This window comes from Grus americana, chromosome 3, assembly GCF_028858705.1.
Source record: "Grus americana isolate bGruAme1 chromosome 3, bGruAme1.mat, whole genome shotgun sequence".
Lineage (NCBI taxonomy): Eukaryota > Metazoa > Chordata > Aves > Gruiformes > Gruidae > Grus > Grus americana.
The window spans coordinates 120,350,622-120,369,595 of record NC_072854.1 but is presented as its reverse complement, the minus strand read 5'-3'; the positions used below and the strand labels follow the sequence as shown (position 1 = coordinate 120,369,595).

The 18,974-nt window shown below is 45.2% G+C and overlaps 1 protein-coding gene across 6 annotated transcripts in view; it reads right to left on the bottom strand.

The window, feature by feature from the left end:
- Positions 1-5,705: 5,705 nt before the first annotated feature.
- Positions 5,706-18,974, bottom strand: part of PAK5 (p21 (RAC1) activated kinase 5) — a 90,269-nt gene continuing 77,000 nt past the window's right edge. For all 6 annotated transcript variants that reach the window (XM_054822563.1, XM_054822559.1, XM_054822561.1 and 3 more), the window contains 6 exons: positions 17,783-18,274; positions 15,888-16,021; positions 13,764-13,890; positions 10,619-10,744; positions 8,590-8,724; positions 5,706-7,963 (listed from right to left, as the gene is read on the bottom strand). In XM_054822563.1, coding sequence (XP_054678538.1) covers positions 7,808-7,963; positions 8,590-8,724; positions 10,619-10,744; positions 13,764-13,890; positions 15,888-16,021; positions 17,783-18,274 — 1,170 coding nt within the window. In that variant the 3' untranslated portion in view covers positions 5,706-7,807. The remainder of the gene's footprint in view (positions 7,964-8,589; positions 8,725-10,618; positions 10,745-13,763; positions 13,891-15,887; positions 16,022-17,782; positions 18,275-18,974) is intronic.

Genomic DNA, 18,974 nt, shown 5'->3' with positions numbered 1-18,974 from the left:
TAATACATGATTTGCCGCCTTATTTTGAAATGATGTAATGCTTTTTACTAACTGTATGATATCTCATGGAACTGGTGCACAAATACATAGCCTGAATGGATGTTAAATGTAGGATTGATTCTAGCGGTATTTTGGTGCAGATGGTTTGGTGAAGACATGATGGTGGCTCAGTATTCTGTGATTTGTCGGCTATTTCTAATATTTTTTTTTTTAATCTCTCAGCTATTTCTTTCTTACGTGTTTTGTGGGGAATGGCACCTTTCACTCTGGTCCTGTCTGGTTCCCACTGAAACCTTTGACTTCCCTTGCCTCCGGTGTTATCACAACAAGAGAGTTTGCTCTTCTTGAACTGATTTGATCCAAACAGGGACTCGTACAAACTGTCCCCCTTCAGTTTAAAACAGAATAATAGACCAAGAAAAATAGTAATTTCAATGTTGGGAAGTGGAAGAGGAGAAACTTAACAGCTTTTTAATGCTGCAGCCTCCTCCAAAAATTGATGAGTTGTTCTTGTCAAGGGTGAAAACCAAGGTGGATGCAGCAAGAGCCTTCCTTTAGTCCTGTCTCATCATCCTGGTCTCATTTCTATGTTAAGTTTGCCTTTTTGTTTTCTCATTTGGATGTAAGAAGCAAAATTATGGCACTAATGATGCTTATGGCTTTGCCCTTTTCTTTTAAAACTCCAGCAAAAGTGTCCTGGGCGGGCTTTAGGCTGACCAAGTGCCACCGCACTGCTGATTATTATTTAAGAAAAAAAAAAAAAGGTTCTTTTAGAGACAGCCAGAAAAAGCCATAGGTAGCAGGAGGGTGAATAAAAGGATTAAAGGTTCATCCTTAATAGAGAGGGGCCATAGTTATCGGCTTTGTCCTGCCTTGCTCTTGCCTGCCCTCCAGCCGAAAGGCTCTCCCAGCCAGCTCCCATCAGCCTGGAGCATCTGCTCCTGTATTTGACATCCAAAAAAAGAAAATAAAATAAAAAAGGAAGCAAACAGCTGAACTACTGATACCAGAGGAGCCCCTCTGTTGTCATTTGTCTTCTTCTCGGCATGTTTCGGCAAGGTGGCTGCAGGAACAAGCCGTCGGGATGGCACGGTTGTGCAGCTGAGCAGTGGTGGGGCAGGACACGGTGACAGGATGGAATGGAAATTGCACCAAACTGGAGACATCCCAGTCAATAAGAGGCTGCTCCCCGCCCGGCTGGTTTCTTCCCGATGAGCTGCAGGTCTTTGGTGGCAGTAGGAGGAATTTCTGCTGGTTCAGTTGAGTATAATTAGACATATAAAAGAGTCGGGAGGTTGTCTATGAAAAATGAGGCAAGAGAAGGATTTTGTGCCTGGAAAGAAGGAAGAGAATCGTGTTTTTCCTCTTTGCCGTGGGTTTCTCTAGGACAACGCAGTAGGGCTTTTTTTTTTTTCCTCCCTCTTTTCACATTCATCAGCATCTATCCCTCCTTTTCTTTTTTCTTTTTTTCTTTCTTGCGAAACTTGAGTTCATTGCATATCCATTTGGATATCAAAATTTTAAATGAGTGACACAAAAAAAAGCTACTTCCCTTCCACTTGCCTTTAGTAGGAGCTTTCCAGAGATAAGGAAATGCGCATCGCAGCATTTTTATGTGTGTTTTTGATTTCTGATTTCCCCTCCCCAAAATTTTTTAACCCCGTGAAGAAGGGGTGACCATACCAGTAGTGGACTTGCACGTCTCAGCTACTTTCCATGACCTGTGAGTGCATCCAGCTTTGCACCAAGGCCAACGCATAGCTGGTGGCGGGGCAGGGTAGCTGCGGAGTATTCCAAAATACGCAACTGAGCAAAGTCTTCATGCTCCTTCCTCTTGGCCTCCTGCTTTTGCTTCATGTGACAGCTCCTCACACAAGCCATCAGTGGCAATCCCATTTGCACTATAGTTTCTTATATTCTGCAGAAATCATACTTTGCGGAGTGGGTTTAGAGGCAGGAAGGATCATCCGTAGCTGGTAAGGGGTTGGCAGATAATTCTCAAAACGGGAGCAGGAGATGGGAAGCCCACCGCTCTGCACCCCTGCAGCATTTGACGGGCTACACTTAAGCTTTCTTAGCCTCCCTTGGAAGCTGCTGTTTAGGGTTTACATGGAACTGTTTGAAGGCAACAAAACCTGGGGCTTGGCTTAGCTGCCTTAGTGGTACAGTTAGGAGAGGCAGTGGCTGGTGGATGGAGCCGCTGACTGAACGAATCTCCAGACTGGTTTTTTGGAGCAGCTGGAGTTTGTTGTGTCTTGTTCAAGTAAAGCTGCTGGTGGGTTTTAGCCCCTTGTAGGTCATGTTGTTGCTTCTTCCTTTTCAGAAGGCAAGACCCACCTGGTGTAACAGACTCTCTCAAACATGTACATGTATTTGAGATGGGGAAAAAAATGCTAAGTTATGGTGGACTTTGCAAACTGATTTTAATTCAACCTGCAGCGACCCTGTAGGGGCAGTCATAGCAGATGGGCGCAAGGAGAACATTGTCTTCACTGCTCATAGGAAACTGTCCTTGAGTGATCCCACTGCTTGAGCACTGGCCAATGCATTGAAGTGGTGGCAACGGCCATCTGACGAGAGGACAACCCCCCCGAAAGCTGACGCAGCTCTTGGCAAGGCTATGCCCACATACCTTCTGCTTTTCATGTCGGGTGATAGAGGTTTCCCTTAGCTAGTGCTCAGCATCACCTTCAGGTTGAACATGTCTGTAAGCTATCAGGAACAGAGTTGCATGAATACAGTAATTAATTTCTTGGCTTTCTGAATTAAGATAGAAAATAACTTCTTGCTGGACTGAAATGGTTTTTCTCTCTTTTTTGGGGAAGAAAGGATACAGAAACACTAATTTTAGCTCAGTGACAGTTTGCATTGTGCCCCAGACTGATGTATCTTGTTTAAAGAAAAAGTTATTTAAGATGTTGAAAGAAAACCTTTTGAATCTTTCAATTCTTTCCATCTTTTTGCTAACAATTATTTACTGAATTTGATCTGAATTTTCCATTGATTTAAGTTTTCCAAGCCTGTTTTTGAAAAATTATTTATGAGGGAGAATAAAAAAGCCACCCAACTTCCCTCTTGCCCGTCAAACTACAGCAGCATCTTGAGGATGGCAGCACTTTTAGTGTGACTTCATTTTATATTTAGCTTTCATTCATCGACAGCTTATCATGAGCTAGCTGCAAACCTGAACACTTTGCTTTATAGATGTTTATGAACACACTAGTAGAAGGTGGATAAATACAAGAAACTTATCAACCTACTGAGCTCTGTAAGGACCTGTAATAATTAAGCACTTACTAAAGCAGCTGTTAATGACTTACAAAGCACTTATGTTTAGAACTTTAATTATAAATTATTGATGTATTGCTGAGGAGGGGAGTTACGTAGCCAGTAAATGACCTGGCCTCTGCTACTAAAATTATGAGTATTTGTGCATACTTTTGGAACTGGTGACCTCAGGAAAAAACCATCATCCCTTAGTGACAGGCGGGAATAAATGCATTGGAGTAACGGCCATATGCGGAGCTCAGCCTCAGCCGGTGCAGCAGATGAAGACGTCTTCTGGGTGAATGGATGCTCCCAACATCTGGTATCTAAAAACCTAAAACTAAAGAGTGTATTTTTTTGCTGAGCTGCCCAACAAGGGCAAGACTGCACAGCCCACAAGGTGACAGTGATGGAGGAAACGGCTTCTGCAGTGCAGGCACCGCAGGGACCAGGATAAGGGCTCGAGAGCCATTGGGTTGCAGGAGACGAAACCTGGGAAGACCCTGTGGAGGTTACCCAGGGAACAAATTTGCAGGGAGGGTGATGAACATGGCTCAGTCAACCGTGTAGCCCAAGGTAACAGCCCGTGGTTATTCCCTGCGTTTTTGCCTGGCTCTGGCTTTATTTGAAGTTCTATGGGTGAAACAGCCAAAGCTAAGCTGGTTTTGTTCTGAGTGATGGCTAATGCGTTTTGAAGCATTTACTGATGTCAGCAACCAAAAGTAATAAAATGCCTCATTTATAAGACTTGAGGCTGCTTAAGAGAGCAAGTAATATTGTAGACTCGTTAGCTGACTGATGATGCTACTGGGAAGCCCGGGCGGAATGATTTCAGTAGACATGAGAGCTGACTGGTTATGAGCCAAAAATGGAAGTAAGGGGAAGTAAAAAAAAAGGGATTATTTAGGGGGGGACAGGGAAAGGAAGGTGGAGATGTTTCAGCAGGTATGGGCTTTCTGGAGTACTTCAGAAGTGGAGCTGTATGGGTGCACTATTCACTTCTCAAAATTTACTGTACTATATGACCACAATGGGATGTCTGTGTTTCTTTCAAGTGCCAGCATTGCCAACTCGTGTTGAGCCATGAAAGGTGGTTGGTTTTTTTTCTGTGTGTAGAGAAGGTGTGTATTTTTCTAACGTAAGTTTGTGTGTGTGTGGGTGTGTGGGTGTGTGGTTGGGGGGGGCTCTTGGAATGGCTGAGTCACGGTATCTTGGGTTGAAATTAGTATTTAATATTTCTCTAACTACATCATTTGCTGCAGCCTGACAAACCACACTGGTGATTTCTGTTGGGAGAAAATTTCTTTTTGTGCAAAGAGAAGAGGGGAAGCTGGTACATGACAAATGGGTGCTCTGGGCCTGATCAGGCCTCTTCACGGGTGGGAAGCTCCCAGGGAGAAACCCAGTCAGTCCCCCATGTCAAGGGTTTTGCAAAGGCTGATGATATGGATTTGAATGATTATTTCTTCCCATTATTTTTCCCCTCACTTTGGGGGGTATCTGGTGATGTATTTAGGGTATTTAGCTCATAGGCTGCCTGGTTTTGCCACACCCTAAGCCTTTGCACTTTCTTCCTTATGGCAAATTAAAGATGATTTTTTTTTTTTTTTCTTCTTCAGTCATGTGGGGGCTCTTTTGCCTCTTCCAGCCTGTTGGTCCTCGTTTGTTAAGTCTGATGTGCTTGGGACAACTGTTAAGTCTTTTTTTTTTTTATCTTCTTCATTTTGGGTAGATGCACAATCACAACCTCAAGCATGGCCTGTAGTTTATCATAGGTGGTCATGCAGTGATTGTGCATGAAAAATGTATTGACACTGAGATGTTCTTTTTTTGAGGTCTTACTCCTACCTTCTTAATTTGGAAAATTATAGCTGGACAGCAGCATTTCACTCTTCCAGTAGCTTAAAGTAATAAATACAATCAAAAAGTACAAACCAAACCTATTTTTGTGCGCCCATACGGCCATGACTGTCAGCTTCCTGTGGCTGGTGAGTAGGCTCAGGTTTTATTTGGGACCCAGTGGCTGGCGTAACCCCAAGCCCTCACGGTACTGGAGCTCAACGCTGTCACCGTCACCACTGCTGGGGTTTCCCAGCAACTCCTCGCCCAGGAGTTGGGACGTGGCTGTGACGAGCACCAAGGGAGCAGGACCAAGCTGCTGCCTTTCAACACCGACACAGCCACTAACGCTTTAAAATCACTATATATATTTTTATGTGTATATACATATATATATGCATGTGTGTGTGTCTACCTCCATATATATATCTATCACACATATATACAAGGGATCTCTTTTTTTCTTGTTTCTTGCTTAGTCCAGTACTGTGTGCCTGAGACAAATTTAGAAAATAGAAAGGCATGGGGGAAAAAAAAAAAAAAACCCACACTGAAAAGTAAAGCATTTATTAATTAATTTATTTAACTTGTATGTGCATTTGTCTCACCAGTAGTTGGCGTTCACAAAAAACCCCTTTGAAATCGACAAAACTTTCAGTAAACTTGATGAATACTGTTTAAAGTATCTAATGATAAGAAAGTTGCAGAAAATTCTTCACTTGTACAGCCTAAAATGTGCTGAATATTGAAGAAACCACCCCCCCACCAACCCCAACCCCTTTTTTTAGTCAAAGATGGTTAAAAAAGTTTTAATTTTGTGGTTAAAGTTCCACCTGTATGTCATTGCCGGTGCAGGCTTTTTTTTCCTGAGTTGTCAAGACTACAAAACAGAAAGACCTTAGAACGCCGTGGGTGCTGCGCGCTCTGCCAGGTTTCTGCAGGTGGGTACTGGGAGCATGTCTGCGGTGGGGTGGCGGGAGCCGAACACATTTTCTTTAGCATCTTTCTAAAATGTGCAAACAGGATTAAGTGGAGAGCAGCGGGGAGTAAGACACACAGATGTGAGAACATTTATTCAATGTCTGAGTTTGTATTTATCTCTTTTTTTTTTTTTTAATTGTTTCTCTCCCTTGAAATATCCTTTAATTTTTAAGGGCAATACTGAAGGAGCTTCTTTACTATTGGCAACTTTTTGTCCCGGAGAAAAATCTTTAAGAAACACCTCCTGCCAGGTTTAGATGTTTGGTTATAATTTACTACAATAAATAACAATTAATTTATTCACTATGTAATTCCATAATAAGAAAGAAACTAACTGTTTTCACAAAATTGGCTTTGTGTTTCTTAATGATATCGTAAAATGAGGTCAGTAAGAAAAAAAAAAAAACCCCCTTGAAAAACATGGCTTTTGTATTATACATAATTAAAAAGAACTAATCAGTAATAAATAAAATTCATTTATCATTGAAATAATTATGAAGCACTTCTAAAAAATTTTAAAGGCAAATCTATTTAGGCCTACAGTTAACATGCAAAGTCATCCAACAAGTAACACAAAATTGTACCGTAGTAGTCAACTGTTGCATCAACATTCAAAAAGGTCTAGACAGCAGCACGACTTCTTCTATATGGCAAACGTAACGCATCACAACGGTCTGTTTGCGCTCCGGGGGAGACCCGCTGCGTGGGTGGGCGGACTCCTGCCGTCCCTTTCCACTTCCAGAGCGTGACAGAAATAACGGAGATTTCTGTGGTAACAAAACTGGCCTTGCGGTGGCATAAAACGAAGGGACCGCCACAGCGTGACAAGATGACCCTTGAGCAAAGGTACGCCGGATGCATTAGCTCCCACCGCTGGAGAAACGGGGAGGGAGACCCTGACGACCGCTAACATTCAGCAGCAGCTCTGGTCGCCACTGCGCCACCGGTAGCCCTGAGAGGGCGAGCGCCCTAAACCAGGCTGCCAGCGCTCCCACGGGCACTGGGTATCGCTGGCTCTTCAGGCTGCCGTGACGGCGGGATGAGCGCTCTCCTCACCCCGATGCAAAAATCTGCAAAACCTTCTAACTTCCTAAAGGTGGGTTGGGTTTGGTTTTTTTTTTTTTTTTTCTGTTTTTCAAAAGGGTTAAAAAAGTAGGAAACTTTATCTTCTCAAATTCTCGCTAAGTTACACTTATTACTTCAACTAAGACAACAGTTACATGACAAAGTACTGCAAATTATCAAAACGTACTGTACAGAAAATTACAAATTCATTGCAAAATACATTGCGCTGCTATGACTGAGATAAAAAGTGCTTTTTTTTTTTGTCAGAAAAGTGTTCTTCTGAAATAGAAGTGCTGTAGCCTGCAATAAAATTCTGGTGTTTCACTCCGGTTGTGCTATCTTCTAGTAATTATCTTTCCAACCTTGTTTGTGTTTGGTGCCTTCCGCCTGGATGGCCAAGAAGACAACAGCGCTGGGGAGCGACGGTCCATGGCAGAGCGTGGCCACCCAGCTGGTGGCCAGGATCGCTCCCTGGTCCCTCGCAGCCCCGGAGAGCACCTCCTTGGGTTCTTACACACCGCGTTATTTCCACGGGGCTGGTTCTCCTTTGCAAGGTTTTGCTTGTCCCTGCCCGCAGTTCCCACACAACCACCGGGATTCCTGCGCGGCCTTTATCCAGACTCTGCACCGACCTCCTCCCGAAAAGTTGCCGGCTTCAGCGATGCCTGTGCTGCCTCATGAGGGGCACGATGCAGGAAGGGGGCCCAGCCAGTTTGAGAAATGGGTGTCTCAACAGTTCCTGGGCTGTGGCTCTCTGCGAGGGCTCCCGCACCAGCATCGAGTCCAAGAAGCCCCGGAGGACCGAGGAGACCTGAAACATCGCACTGGCGTTAGGGGTGGACAGAGACACCCGTTTCCAGCCTGCAATGGGTCTGTGCATGTTGCTTTTCGTGGGAAGACGAGGGACACAATGAGCTTTCCTATGGCAACAGACGTACTGAGCCAAAGGACCGTGTGTCTTCTATCTGCCCTTAATCTTGTAACTATTTGGCTATCAGGTGCAGAACAGCACACACCGCGTAGCTTTGCATGCGGTGGGTGAGAAAAGCATTAACGTACGCTGAGGGCTCAGGTCTGACTCCTAGAAGCACGCCCAAAATGGGAGGGACCCAAAGGCTTTGGCACTGGGCACGGATGTACCAACCCATCCGCAGCAGGGCTGCGTGCCGACTTGCTCTGGTCCTCGGGCCAGGTGGGACGCACAGGGAGCACGAGGCTCTGCCGAGCTCCCTTCTCCATCACTCACTGCAAAAGCAAAGCCAGGGCTGGTCTGCCGATGGCTTTAGCGTCCTGCCCTCCCCACACACATCTGCAGGACTCACTGCTCAAGGTGGTACCTTAAAGATGCAATTTATCCTTTGGGCATGGAAGTGTGTGGCTGTGGTTTTATTAAACGTTTGTGTGTACAATACCCTCATCACCTATAGGCAGTCTGACCTTGTGCATGTCCTTCACCCGGGGTGGTAAGTTATCCCGGATTCGGCGCATGGCCTGCAGTGGCGGCTCGTTGAAGTAGGGAGGTTCGCCGTCTATCATCTCTATCACCATGATGCCCAGGGACCAGATATCCACCTGCAACACACAGTCCCTTCATAAACACCGCTGGCAGTGCAGAGAGGGGGTAACAGGCGCAACACTTGGGCTCAGCAAACCTCTGAGCTGGCTCATGCTGTGGTACCTGCTGTCTGTGTCCAAAGCCAACAGTCTGGTGAGCCATCACCACAAATCTTTTTTTTTTAAACCAGCCAACAACAATTTTTTTCTTCTGAGCAGTAAGTGCATTGAAGAAATAAATTAGAAACGACTTACAAACCTGGGTCTGTGGCCAGTTTAGGTGATGCCCACTGCTAAGGCACACTCGTTTGAGAGAGAGAGAGAGACTGGCTGCACCCTACTGCGCTTGCATTGCAGCTGCAGTGATTTGCCCCATGGAATAATTAGCCCAGCTTGGCTCTGCAATGCTGCAGAAAGGTGCAGTGGGAGAGCAGAGTACAATTCAGCTGCCGTGAAATCAGTTACTCTATTTTCCCTGAATCCTACAGACTACAGGAACTCCAAGACCCCCCAGGGCAAATACAAGCACTACACCTGGGCCCATTTCCAGCAATCACAGGGAAGACATTGTATAATCCCTTTGGAAAGTGATTCTACTCCAGAATCCCGCTCTTCTGGTGACTGTAATTCCTGTCACTTGTCAGCCCCAATACAGCCAAGGCCAGTTCATACTGCTTTTGCCAATACTATCCTTCAGCTTAAATCCTTTTTTTAAATTTCTTTCCCTTCCGGTGGGGAAACCTAATGTAGCCATAAGTTCAGCCACTTTATAATCCCTTCAGTGCTATTAATGGGCTAATAATAGCTGCTGTTATTATCCCTGAAATGTCTCCTACAGTGCCACACGTCCTGGGTGAACGCCTGTGCCCGCGGGGTGCTCTCGCTCTTGGGTGGGCGCGCTCCCTGCCTGCGCCAGAACAGTCCCTGCTGCACGATGTGAAGATGCAGCGTCTCCTGTCTCAGGCCTTGGATCATTGCCCCTCCTGTACGTTTTTTTAATATATATACATATATACACACACACACACACACATATGCATATGTGCGTGTGTGTGTAAAAATACATATATCTGGCTTGCAGGTTTGCTCTCTGCAGCTGTTCCTACAGGCACTATCAAGCAGAAGATGACTTCCCACACCATGCAGAGGAGAAAAACGCAGCCGCGTCTCTGGTTGGGGAGGTGTGAGTCACTGTCACGGCTGAGCGCAGGAGAGGGGATTGCTCTTCCCAGGCTGGCAGTGCAGAAGTGCCGTGACTCAGAGCTTCCTCAGGCACTGCAGAGCCGCTGGGTCCCCACCTACAGGCTCCTTCTGGTCTCATCTGAAGGGCTCCAATAAAAAGGTGGGAATTGCCTTTCTCAGACCATTTGGCAGTGCTTAAAATAGTTCCCCCCCCTCCCCCCCGGCCTCCCCCCCCAACTAATGAGAGATTGAGTGCAAGGAATGAGCCGATGCAGACACATAGAGGGTGGCAACCCAGCCAGGTCTGTGAAAATACTGATGTGACCTGGCTGTGCAGTACAGGCGTGCGATTTGGCTGCTGGTTTGGCATAGGCAAGGTGTCGACACCTGTAACTGCAGCTCCAGCCTTCAGGCTTGATGTAAAGGTCATCAAAGGGCCTTTCATGATGTGAAAATGATTCCAGTTTCCTTTTATACAGCACCGTAGGCTAAAATATGCAAAGGCACTGCATTGTTTAGTGCTCTAGAGTCGTTATTTAACCACACTTCTTGGAGAAATACTTTAAAACAAGACACGATGTAGCACTTTGGGGCAAACATAATTGCTGCTATTTAGCATATCTGTGTAAATGCATTTGAGGTTTCTCAGAGGGCTCGGTGGGGTTGACCAAGGCACCACGCTGAAGGAAAACAGCCGCTCTGGGTCCGCGCGGTGCCCTGCTGTACTCACCTCAGTGCCGTAGGGCAGGCGGGATATCACCTCCGGTGCCATCCAGTATGGCGTCCCAACCAGCGACTTCCTCCTGGGGACCTCCTTTGACACTTGGGCGCAGAACCCAAAGTCAGACAATTTTATCTGAAAAGGCAAAGAAAAAGAAAAAAAAAAAATACCCTGTTGACTAAGAAAGCAAATTCCTCCGAGACACAGGTGCCTCCAAGACACACATCTCCAGCTGCAGCAGGGGGTGCAGGGATGGAGCTGCAGCGGTAGCCTGGGACAGGAGAGCAGCACAGTTTCGGAAGAGCGGATGGAACCGGCAATACGGCCCGGGGACCGCGCGGCTCATTAAAATGAAGGCAAGGGAAAGAAGTAGGAGAGAGTGGCAGTGGTGCCCGTTGCTAAGATCACCTGTCATAGCTCACTGTCCCTCCAACAGCAAAAGTAGCGGTAAATGACTTATAATTTTTAAAAATAGAAGGAAAGCAAAAAATTCTTAAGTAACAGTGTTTTATAATGAATCTGTTATTGCGCGCGCGCATGTGTGTATATACACACACTCACTCTCCATGTTTGTAATCTATGTATGTATACTGATATTCAATAATATACATATTTCAAGTGCTACACACCACTCCTATTATTTCTATGAGGTATACAATTGAGTTTGCCAGAAAACAGATGAAACAAGTGGCATTCACCCCGTTTTCTTTTACCACAGTGAATATAATCTAACACTCACAGAAAACAATACCCCTGCCCATGATTTTTCAAGACCATGACCTCACACTGTGGACTATCACTAAAGAAACTGCCTTCTTTATGCTAATTTGGGAAAGGCAGGGAAGGGTACAAGACTCTTCCGAAATGGTTTTAAGAGATAAAGAGACTGGCTCCTTTTGCTTGAGAATGCGGGAATTAAAGACGGTACTGTCCTTGAGTAGCTGTGGCAGTGACATGAAATAGAAATAACGGGATACACAAGCACTCCGGAGAGCAGCTCTTTCTGCATCATGTGCCTGCTCATACTTTTATGCCAGAGGGGGTTTTTTTTGGGGTTTTTTTTTTTTTTTTTTACAACAAAAATTATGGAAAATTATCGCCTCCCCCCTCTCTGTTGCTGTACAACACCAAGGTGAAAACTCCTCCAACCCCCAACCAAAACAAGCTGGTCTGAGTGCCAGTGGCATCATCCCTTTCCAGAAACAACTTGTTCCTTAAGGCTAAAGTCTTTGGTTGGTTTTTTTGGGGGGTTTTGTGGTTTTGGTTTTTTTTTTTTTTTTTTGTCCCCCAAGTATTTATTTGGAGGCCTAGAAGCTATCGTAAGAGTTTTCCTGGACCTTGGCCTAACCCCCATCACCCCCAGCTACACGGTGCAATGGTGACCCATGTTCAAGGTCCATAAGCCGCGTATCTGGCCACATACTCGGCGCCTGGGGATAGGAACTGAGCCTAAACACGCCCAGGAGAACTCAAGTGGGACGCGCATAGACCAGTATTTTATTATCAGCACTGATTTGTTTTCTTTTGGATTCAGCACAGACATTACTTTTTTTAAAACTGAGGGTATTATTTTTAACAGAATTATGAAATGATTGTTGGTATTTCTAAAACAAAGCAAATAATAGCCAAGTTCTCCATGCTAAATGTATTTTTCAGTTTACAGGATGAAGAATGGAAGAAATAATGCATATTTTGGAAGCAGAGCCCAATCTTCTTATGTAGGAGCACAAGAGGTTTTGCATATCTATTGCTCATTCGAGTACAAAAAAGAAGACAATTTTCTAAAAAAAGATAATTGCACAACAGAGCCATGAAGAAATCTGCAATGCAGATAATAAGTACTGGAGTAATGAGTATAATGAGGCACTGTATGCAGATCCTGAGAGCAGATCAGATGCTATTTCAGCAACATGGATTGAAATCACAACTGAAAAACTCCTACACACGTGGAATTTTCTTCCCCCAACAGGATTAACGGGAGCAGCCTGTGACTGCTGCAGGAAGAAAATCCCTCTCCCTTGGTGAAGTGGGAGTCAAATTATGAAGGTGAGCCTTTGATTAGGGAATTAGACCAGGACAGGGGAGCCAAGAGTTTTACCTTCTGAAGGAGACGATCTAGTTTTGGTTCCAGACCGACCGGGTGCTCTTGGGCTCAGTCCAACCCGCAAGGTCTTGCTTTAGACAGGCATGTAATGCCAGCGGAGCAGCCCTTAAAGCCCTGCACGTGGGCCTCACTGGCCATGGGGGCATTTAGTTTTTACTCAAATTATCCCAGTGGGGTCACAAGGTGAGACGCAAACTAGTGCCTAACTCAAGCAGAAATTAGAGTCTTACGGGTGACTGGCTTCCCTCCACCTAAGCCTTTGGTGCCCCAACTTTAGATGCCTGATGTTTTACTGCTGTGTACGCCCAGAAACACCAGAGCACAACTCCACCTTTCTCTTTGTATGGGAATAACAATTTTTTGGGGACCAAACACTGCTAACTTAATATTCTTTTTGCATGCAAACTTTATTTTGCTTGCTGAGCAGATCATGTCCAGCATTTTCTCTCCCTCATCCTCCATTCATTAACAACACAAAGACCAATTCACTGACAGCAGCATCCCATCCAAGTCAACGGAAGTGTGGGACAGGTATTATGGAGCATCTTGTAAGTGTACCTTATGGTATAAGCTACTCTCACCATCAGGGGAGTGTTTCAGCAGTAATACAGAGTATTTGCTATTCGTATAGATTGATGTTAGCCTCCTAACCGGCTTGGGAAGACAAAACAAAAACTTAGAAGCTTGCATACTAAAGGATAAGTAAATGTAGTAAAAAGAAAGTATTTTTGCCAGGCATCAGAGTAGGAGTGGTGCAGCCTAAGAGAAGGTCTCCCATCACCCATGTGGCATGGTTTCTCTTCCAATGCCTTCTGATGGCTCTGATCGCCCCGCCCCTGCCGGGGACTCCGCATGCAGCGCAGATGTCAATCACCGGCCAGGCCAGGCCTGTGGTTTTCTGATTCAGCTCTCTAGCAAGTTAGTCACAGGTCATATCCCTGGTTTTCACATGCCTGGCTTATATTCTTTTTAAGTGAGTGTCACTTTGACCGTGCACAGCTATTTTCATGCCAGCCCCAAGAAACAGCCAGGGAAACGTTGGGCGCTCACCCTCCCGTCGCTTGTGAGAAGGATGGAGTCACTTTTGATGTCGCGGTGGATGACGCCTTGGTTGTGCAGGTAGGACAGGGCTCTCAGGACGGACAGGCAGACCGTCGCTATCTGCTCCTCGTTCATCCTGAAACAGCAAGGTGGAAAAACGAACTGAGCATTAACGAAGACAGGGGGAAAGGGGAACAGGAGCAAAGAGGCACAAGTCCCCCTTCACGCCCGTATACAGCTAGCCTGGAGCTCTTTTAGGCAACGTCTCTGTGGGGTGACGCTCTGGTCCTTTTTTCTGTCAAAAAAGAGGCGATGAGGGGTGAGGGCCAACTCTGCAACGAGGTCTGGGTAAGTCTCCCTGCAGCACTAAGAAAAGCAGCGTGCACCATGTGATGTCGCGTGTTACAGTGAGCCTGCTTCCCTCTGGGAAATAATGGGAATGCCTTACTTACAGTAAACTTACTGCTTGCCAAGGAGGGTAAATCACCACTGCGATGGAAACAGGCATGGAATAAATATGAGAAAAAATACTCTTAATTGTGCAGACAAAACATCAGGCCCTGAGTGTAGTGCTTCAAGAGCACTTCCTTTGCTTTTATGCCTTCTCTAAAAAATACTCAGGGTGCTGCAGTAGACAAATAAACAGCAAGAGTCCATTCTATTCTGGAAGAAGCCATCTGCTACAGCGTGATGGCGATGGCCAGGATGGGTGGCATACCCTGAGCCCACTGCCCCGCTGGATGACCCCAGCATCTCCATTATGCAAGCAGGAAAATACCCGTGGCGATTTCTGCTGTAACTTTGTGTGCCATGTGCAGTATTTTAGCAAAATGTTTGGGGGAAGGTCATGCAATGTAAAAAAAAAAAAAACCACAAAAAAAAAAACCCCAAACCCCAGAAGATTAAGGAAAGACTATTTTGAGTAAAAAAACCAGATGACAGCTCTTAAGAAGTGGTGTCCTGGGAACATCTGTTTGCCATTAAACTCCTGTCAGAAATGTCCAAGATAGAGCTTTTAATGTTTTGGGAAGCTGTAGTTAACAAACGTCTTGCAATATTGTGATTTATTTTAGCACACCAGCTAAGGCAACACTAAAAAATAAAATAGTTGTGTTATAATTCTGCTTTTGGTAGGATCTAAGAGCATCATTAAACTATGAGAGAAGATAACTTTTCTAATTTACTATTCCTTGCTTTTCTTCTGGCTCACCTAAATACTCCCCCAGCTGAATGGTGTGGGAATGTCTTTTTTTTTTTTCTAATTCAAGAGGAAGAAATTAAATAAAGTCTTCCTCTTCCCTATCTCATTTTATCCTGGTTATCATGAAAAGATGAGTGAAGAGCAGATGTAAAGAGGGATGTAAAATCTAATGTCTCCACTCAGAAGAGGAAGAATGGTTCCAGACACTACAGATTTTGTGCTGCAGAATAGCCTGGTTTAAAGGGATGATATTAACTAACTGAAATATGGGAACAAGCTCTACCGTAAGCACAAATATTCTGATATGAAAATGCTTTTCCCATATGTCTTTGGCTCGGTTTGCCATTAACATTTCTGACAGTGTGGTTACACAGGTTATGAGTATGGAGAGAACTCACCCTTACAACTGACGTAGTTAGGACAGCAAAAACAACAAACAGGTAAAAGAAGAATTTTATTTTTTTTTGCCATTTGAGGTGCTAATGGATAAAAGTCGTGTCACTGCTAAATTACCTTCTAAAGCACTGGCAAATCCCCGTCTACTAGCAAGCCCTTTCAGATATTTCTTTTCCCTTCTATTTAAAAAAGAATCCAGTACTGACAGGAATTCATCTGCAGTGGCTTATTTATGCTGGTAAAGTGAGCATGCTACGGTAGGTATATATATTTTCCATGTGTGTATATTGTATGCATGTATTTTTATGTTTGTATACATGTATTTTGTATGCGCATACGAATATACAGCAATAAAAAAAAAATATATATAAATACATGTATAGAACCAGGAGGCACCCAGCTCCCCTCAGCACGAGGCGCGGTCCGAGGGCATGCTCCGGAGGGATCCGCGAGGGAAAGCGGCAGCGCCTCCCTCCTGCCTGGCTCACACTGTGGGATTTACGCTGCTGGTCACTGGCACCGCACACCCAACCCACCTCGTGTGAGTCACTATGTCTGTCAAAGCGCCGCCCTCCAGAAACTCCATCACAACCCACAGCTCATCGCTAACAAGGTAACTGTTGTACATGTCAACCACATTTTCATGATGGTAATCTCTCATGATTACAACCTGTGAGGAAGAAAAAGACGGGATGTGAATTGCTACAAGCATTATCTGACACTTGTTTTGACCTTCTTTTCCACCGTACTTTCTTTTTGTGCTTAGTAAAGGTTCTGCTGTGAATCACATCCTCCCTAATCCTTATGCCAATGCATAAACAAAATCAATATATTTACATAAAAATAACAGTCATCGTGAATGCATTAGGAAGAAGGAAGAATCTTTAGTTGCTAAATTATAACTGGTAGATAATTGGGTTTTTGTTCAGACTGCAGGAACAGGACTGTGTATTTCACTGCTGTTTTATTGCCAGTTGCTGTCAGTACAACAAAGTTGTTGGTTTTTTTTTTTTTTGACCCGATCAATCGTTCAACCCATCAAAGTCTTTTTCACCACGCAGCAAACTGTACTTTGCAGAAAACTTCTTAACAGAAAGCTGGTAATATAGGGGATATTCATAAGGTGACTCAAATCCCACATCTAAAAGAGACCGTGTAGAATTGGGACTGCAGGAACACTAGACCAGCCAAGGTGGCAACCATGACCACATGGTATTGAGGATAAAGAAAGGAAAGAACATCAGAAAAGCAACATCAGACAGGAAACCAGGATAGAAAACAACAGCAAGGGAAGGCTTCATTATCTGTGTGCAGAGAGAGGAATTTCAGCACCGCTGAAATTTTCAGATGACACGAGTGACTGGAGCGTGTCAGGGAAGCAGCTTGGTCCTGCACAGCATGTAGGCCCCGCTTCAAGATGTTCCCATTCAAGGGACGCTCTGTTAGAGCTACCACAACACAATTCAGCACAGTCTTCCAGAAGAGGCAACACAAAGCGAAAAATAGCCAGTACAGTCACGTACTGTGCAAAGGAGAACTGTAAGTTTGTTGAAAATTAATATTTTAAAGTTTTTAAAGGTTTTAAAGAAACCAGTCTGTTATGTGCTGAGGGAAGATGCTCTTAGTTAAAATACAGGAAACAAACAGTAGAATCAAAAGGTTAGTTTTCACAAGAGCTTTCCCTGGGGACCTGCAGTGGTTTTGGCATTGATCAGCATATTCACAAGTGATCTCAAAAAGGGAGCGGAGCACACGTACCACTAGCTTCTTCAAGGGAGTAAGAAGTAAAAAAGGAGAAACTCTTCGAGTTGCAGAAGGAACCAAACAACTGGGTTAAAAAAAATGGCAAATGAAAACCAGTGTTCTTAAATTTAAAATAACGTACATGGGCAAAAAAAAAAAATCTTCCATGAGCAGCTGTGGGCTCCGAATGGGCTGCAGCCACTCAGGAAAGGAGATGTGGGAATTAACATAAATGGTTCCATGAAAAAGGGAGTGTCAGCCCTTTGCTTAGTAACCCCCAAGAAAGCTAACGGTTAGGAGAGGAAGGAGGGAGGAAACAAAAAGCATCTATATGCCAGAATATGTGCTTCCTGAATAGTCAGATTAGTTTGGATCCTCCATCTCGGAAGAATAAAAAGTATTACAGCAAACGGTCAGAAAAAGGCAGCTGGGCTGTGTCTGTGCACCCGAAGTGCTGCATGGACCAGCTGATAGATATCTTACCTGTTTACTGTGACTTCCCACCGCGTTACAGGTTTAAAGCCAGGAGGAGATGTAGCTCATTTGAAACCGGTCTGGTTATACAGTATTTATAGTGCATAGATGCGTGTGGGACTCACCGCCTCTTTTAGAAAGAGATTAGTTTGGCTCCTGCGGTTGCCATTCGGCCCACATCTGCAAAACCCACCACACCACCAAAACAACGTACCTCATTGAAGAGCAGCTCCCTTCTCTGCTGTTTCCTGAGATCCATCTTCTTCACAGCGACTTGCTTTCCTGTGTGCTTCTCGGTGGCGATGCAGACAATCCCCGTGGAGCCCTCCCCGATCTTGATGAAGTTGTCCAAGTACTCCCGGGGGTCACCGGGGCTGACCACGAGCTGCAGGGCAGCTCTGAACTGTTCATGGGACACCCTGGAGGGCTGCTGGTCTGAGGAGGATCCCCAGCTGGGTGGAGGATAAGCACTTGACGTGATACTTGGGGAGCTGGGGTAGGAGGCCGTGGAAATATAGGGAGAGCTGGGCTGGAGAGATGGCTGGTGGTAGTGGGATGCTTTGTGGTAGACCAGAGGGTACTGGTAGCTGCTGCTTGAATAGCTGACTTTGCTCTGACTTTGAGGTAGCTTTACCGGGCCCCTGGGGTAGGTGTCCGATCCAGAGAGCGGTGGGCTAACGACCAGCTGCGCTCGATCATAATCCACCTGCAACGCAAAAGCAGATGAGTGAACGTGGGCGAACAGACGGGTTTCTTGCTCTCCGTCCACTCGGTTCGTTTTTGGCACCCCCGGAGGTCCTCAGCGGGTGCCAGCACAATGTGCTCCCGCATGTACCCCTTCTCAATGTGACACCGCTGCCCTGTATCTGAAAAGAGACTTTTAGACCATTGGGCTGCTGTGCTCCCATCAGTGCTAAAATGCGGCCGGGGAAGACGAGGAGATCTTTTGCACATCTCAGGTCCATTTTCCTGTCCAGGTACCTGTTTGTAGACACAATAATCTTTGTTTAATGAAAACATATGCTCCAAAAAGTGTACTTGCTCTGTCTTTGCAGTGCCCTGCAGGCTCTCTGGGCCATTTCCTCCAAGAATTCATCCCTCTCACAACCAGCAGCCCTTTGGCAAATTCCTGTTTGTGTCTTTCAAATACCAGTTTCTGGGGTTTTACTCTCAGCCCTTATGCTTTTCTCTGGCAATTCAAAGAATGACCCAACCTCTTCTTGCGGAGGTGGTGGTACCCTGAAATCCCCGTCACCTCCTGCCTTGCCCTGCTACCAGCTGCTGAGTGACTGCATGCATGAGTATGACGAGGAGCCTAATTCAATTCACTGTTTCTTAAATCATTTTCCAGAGTGACACGCTACTTAACTGCAGTGTCACGAAACCGCTAATATTCATCTGAAATC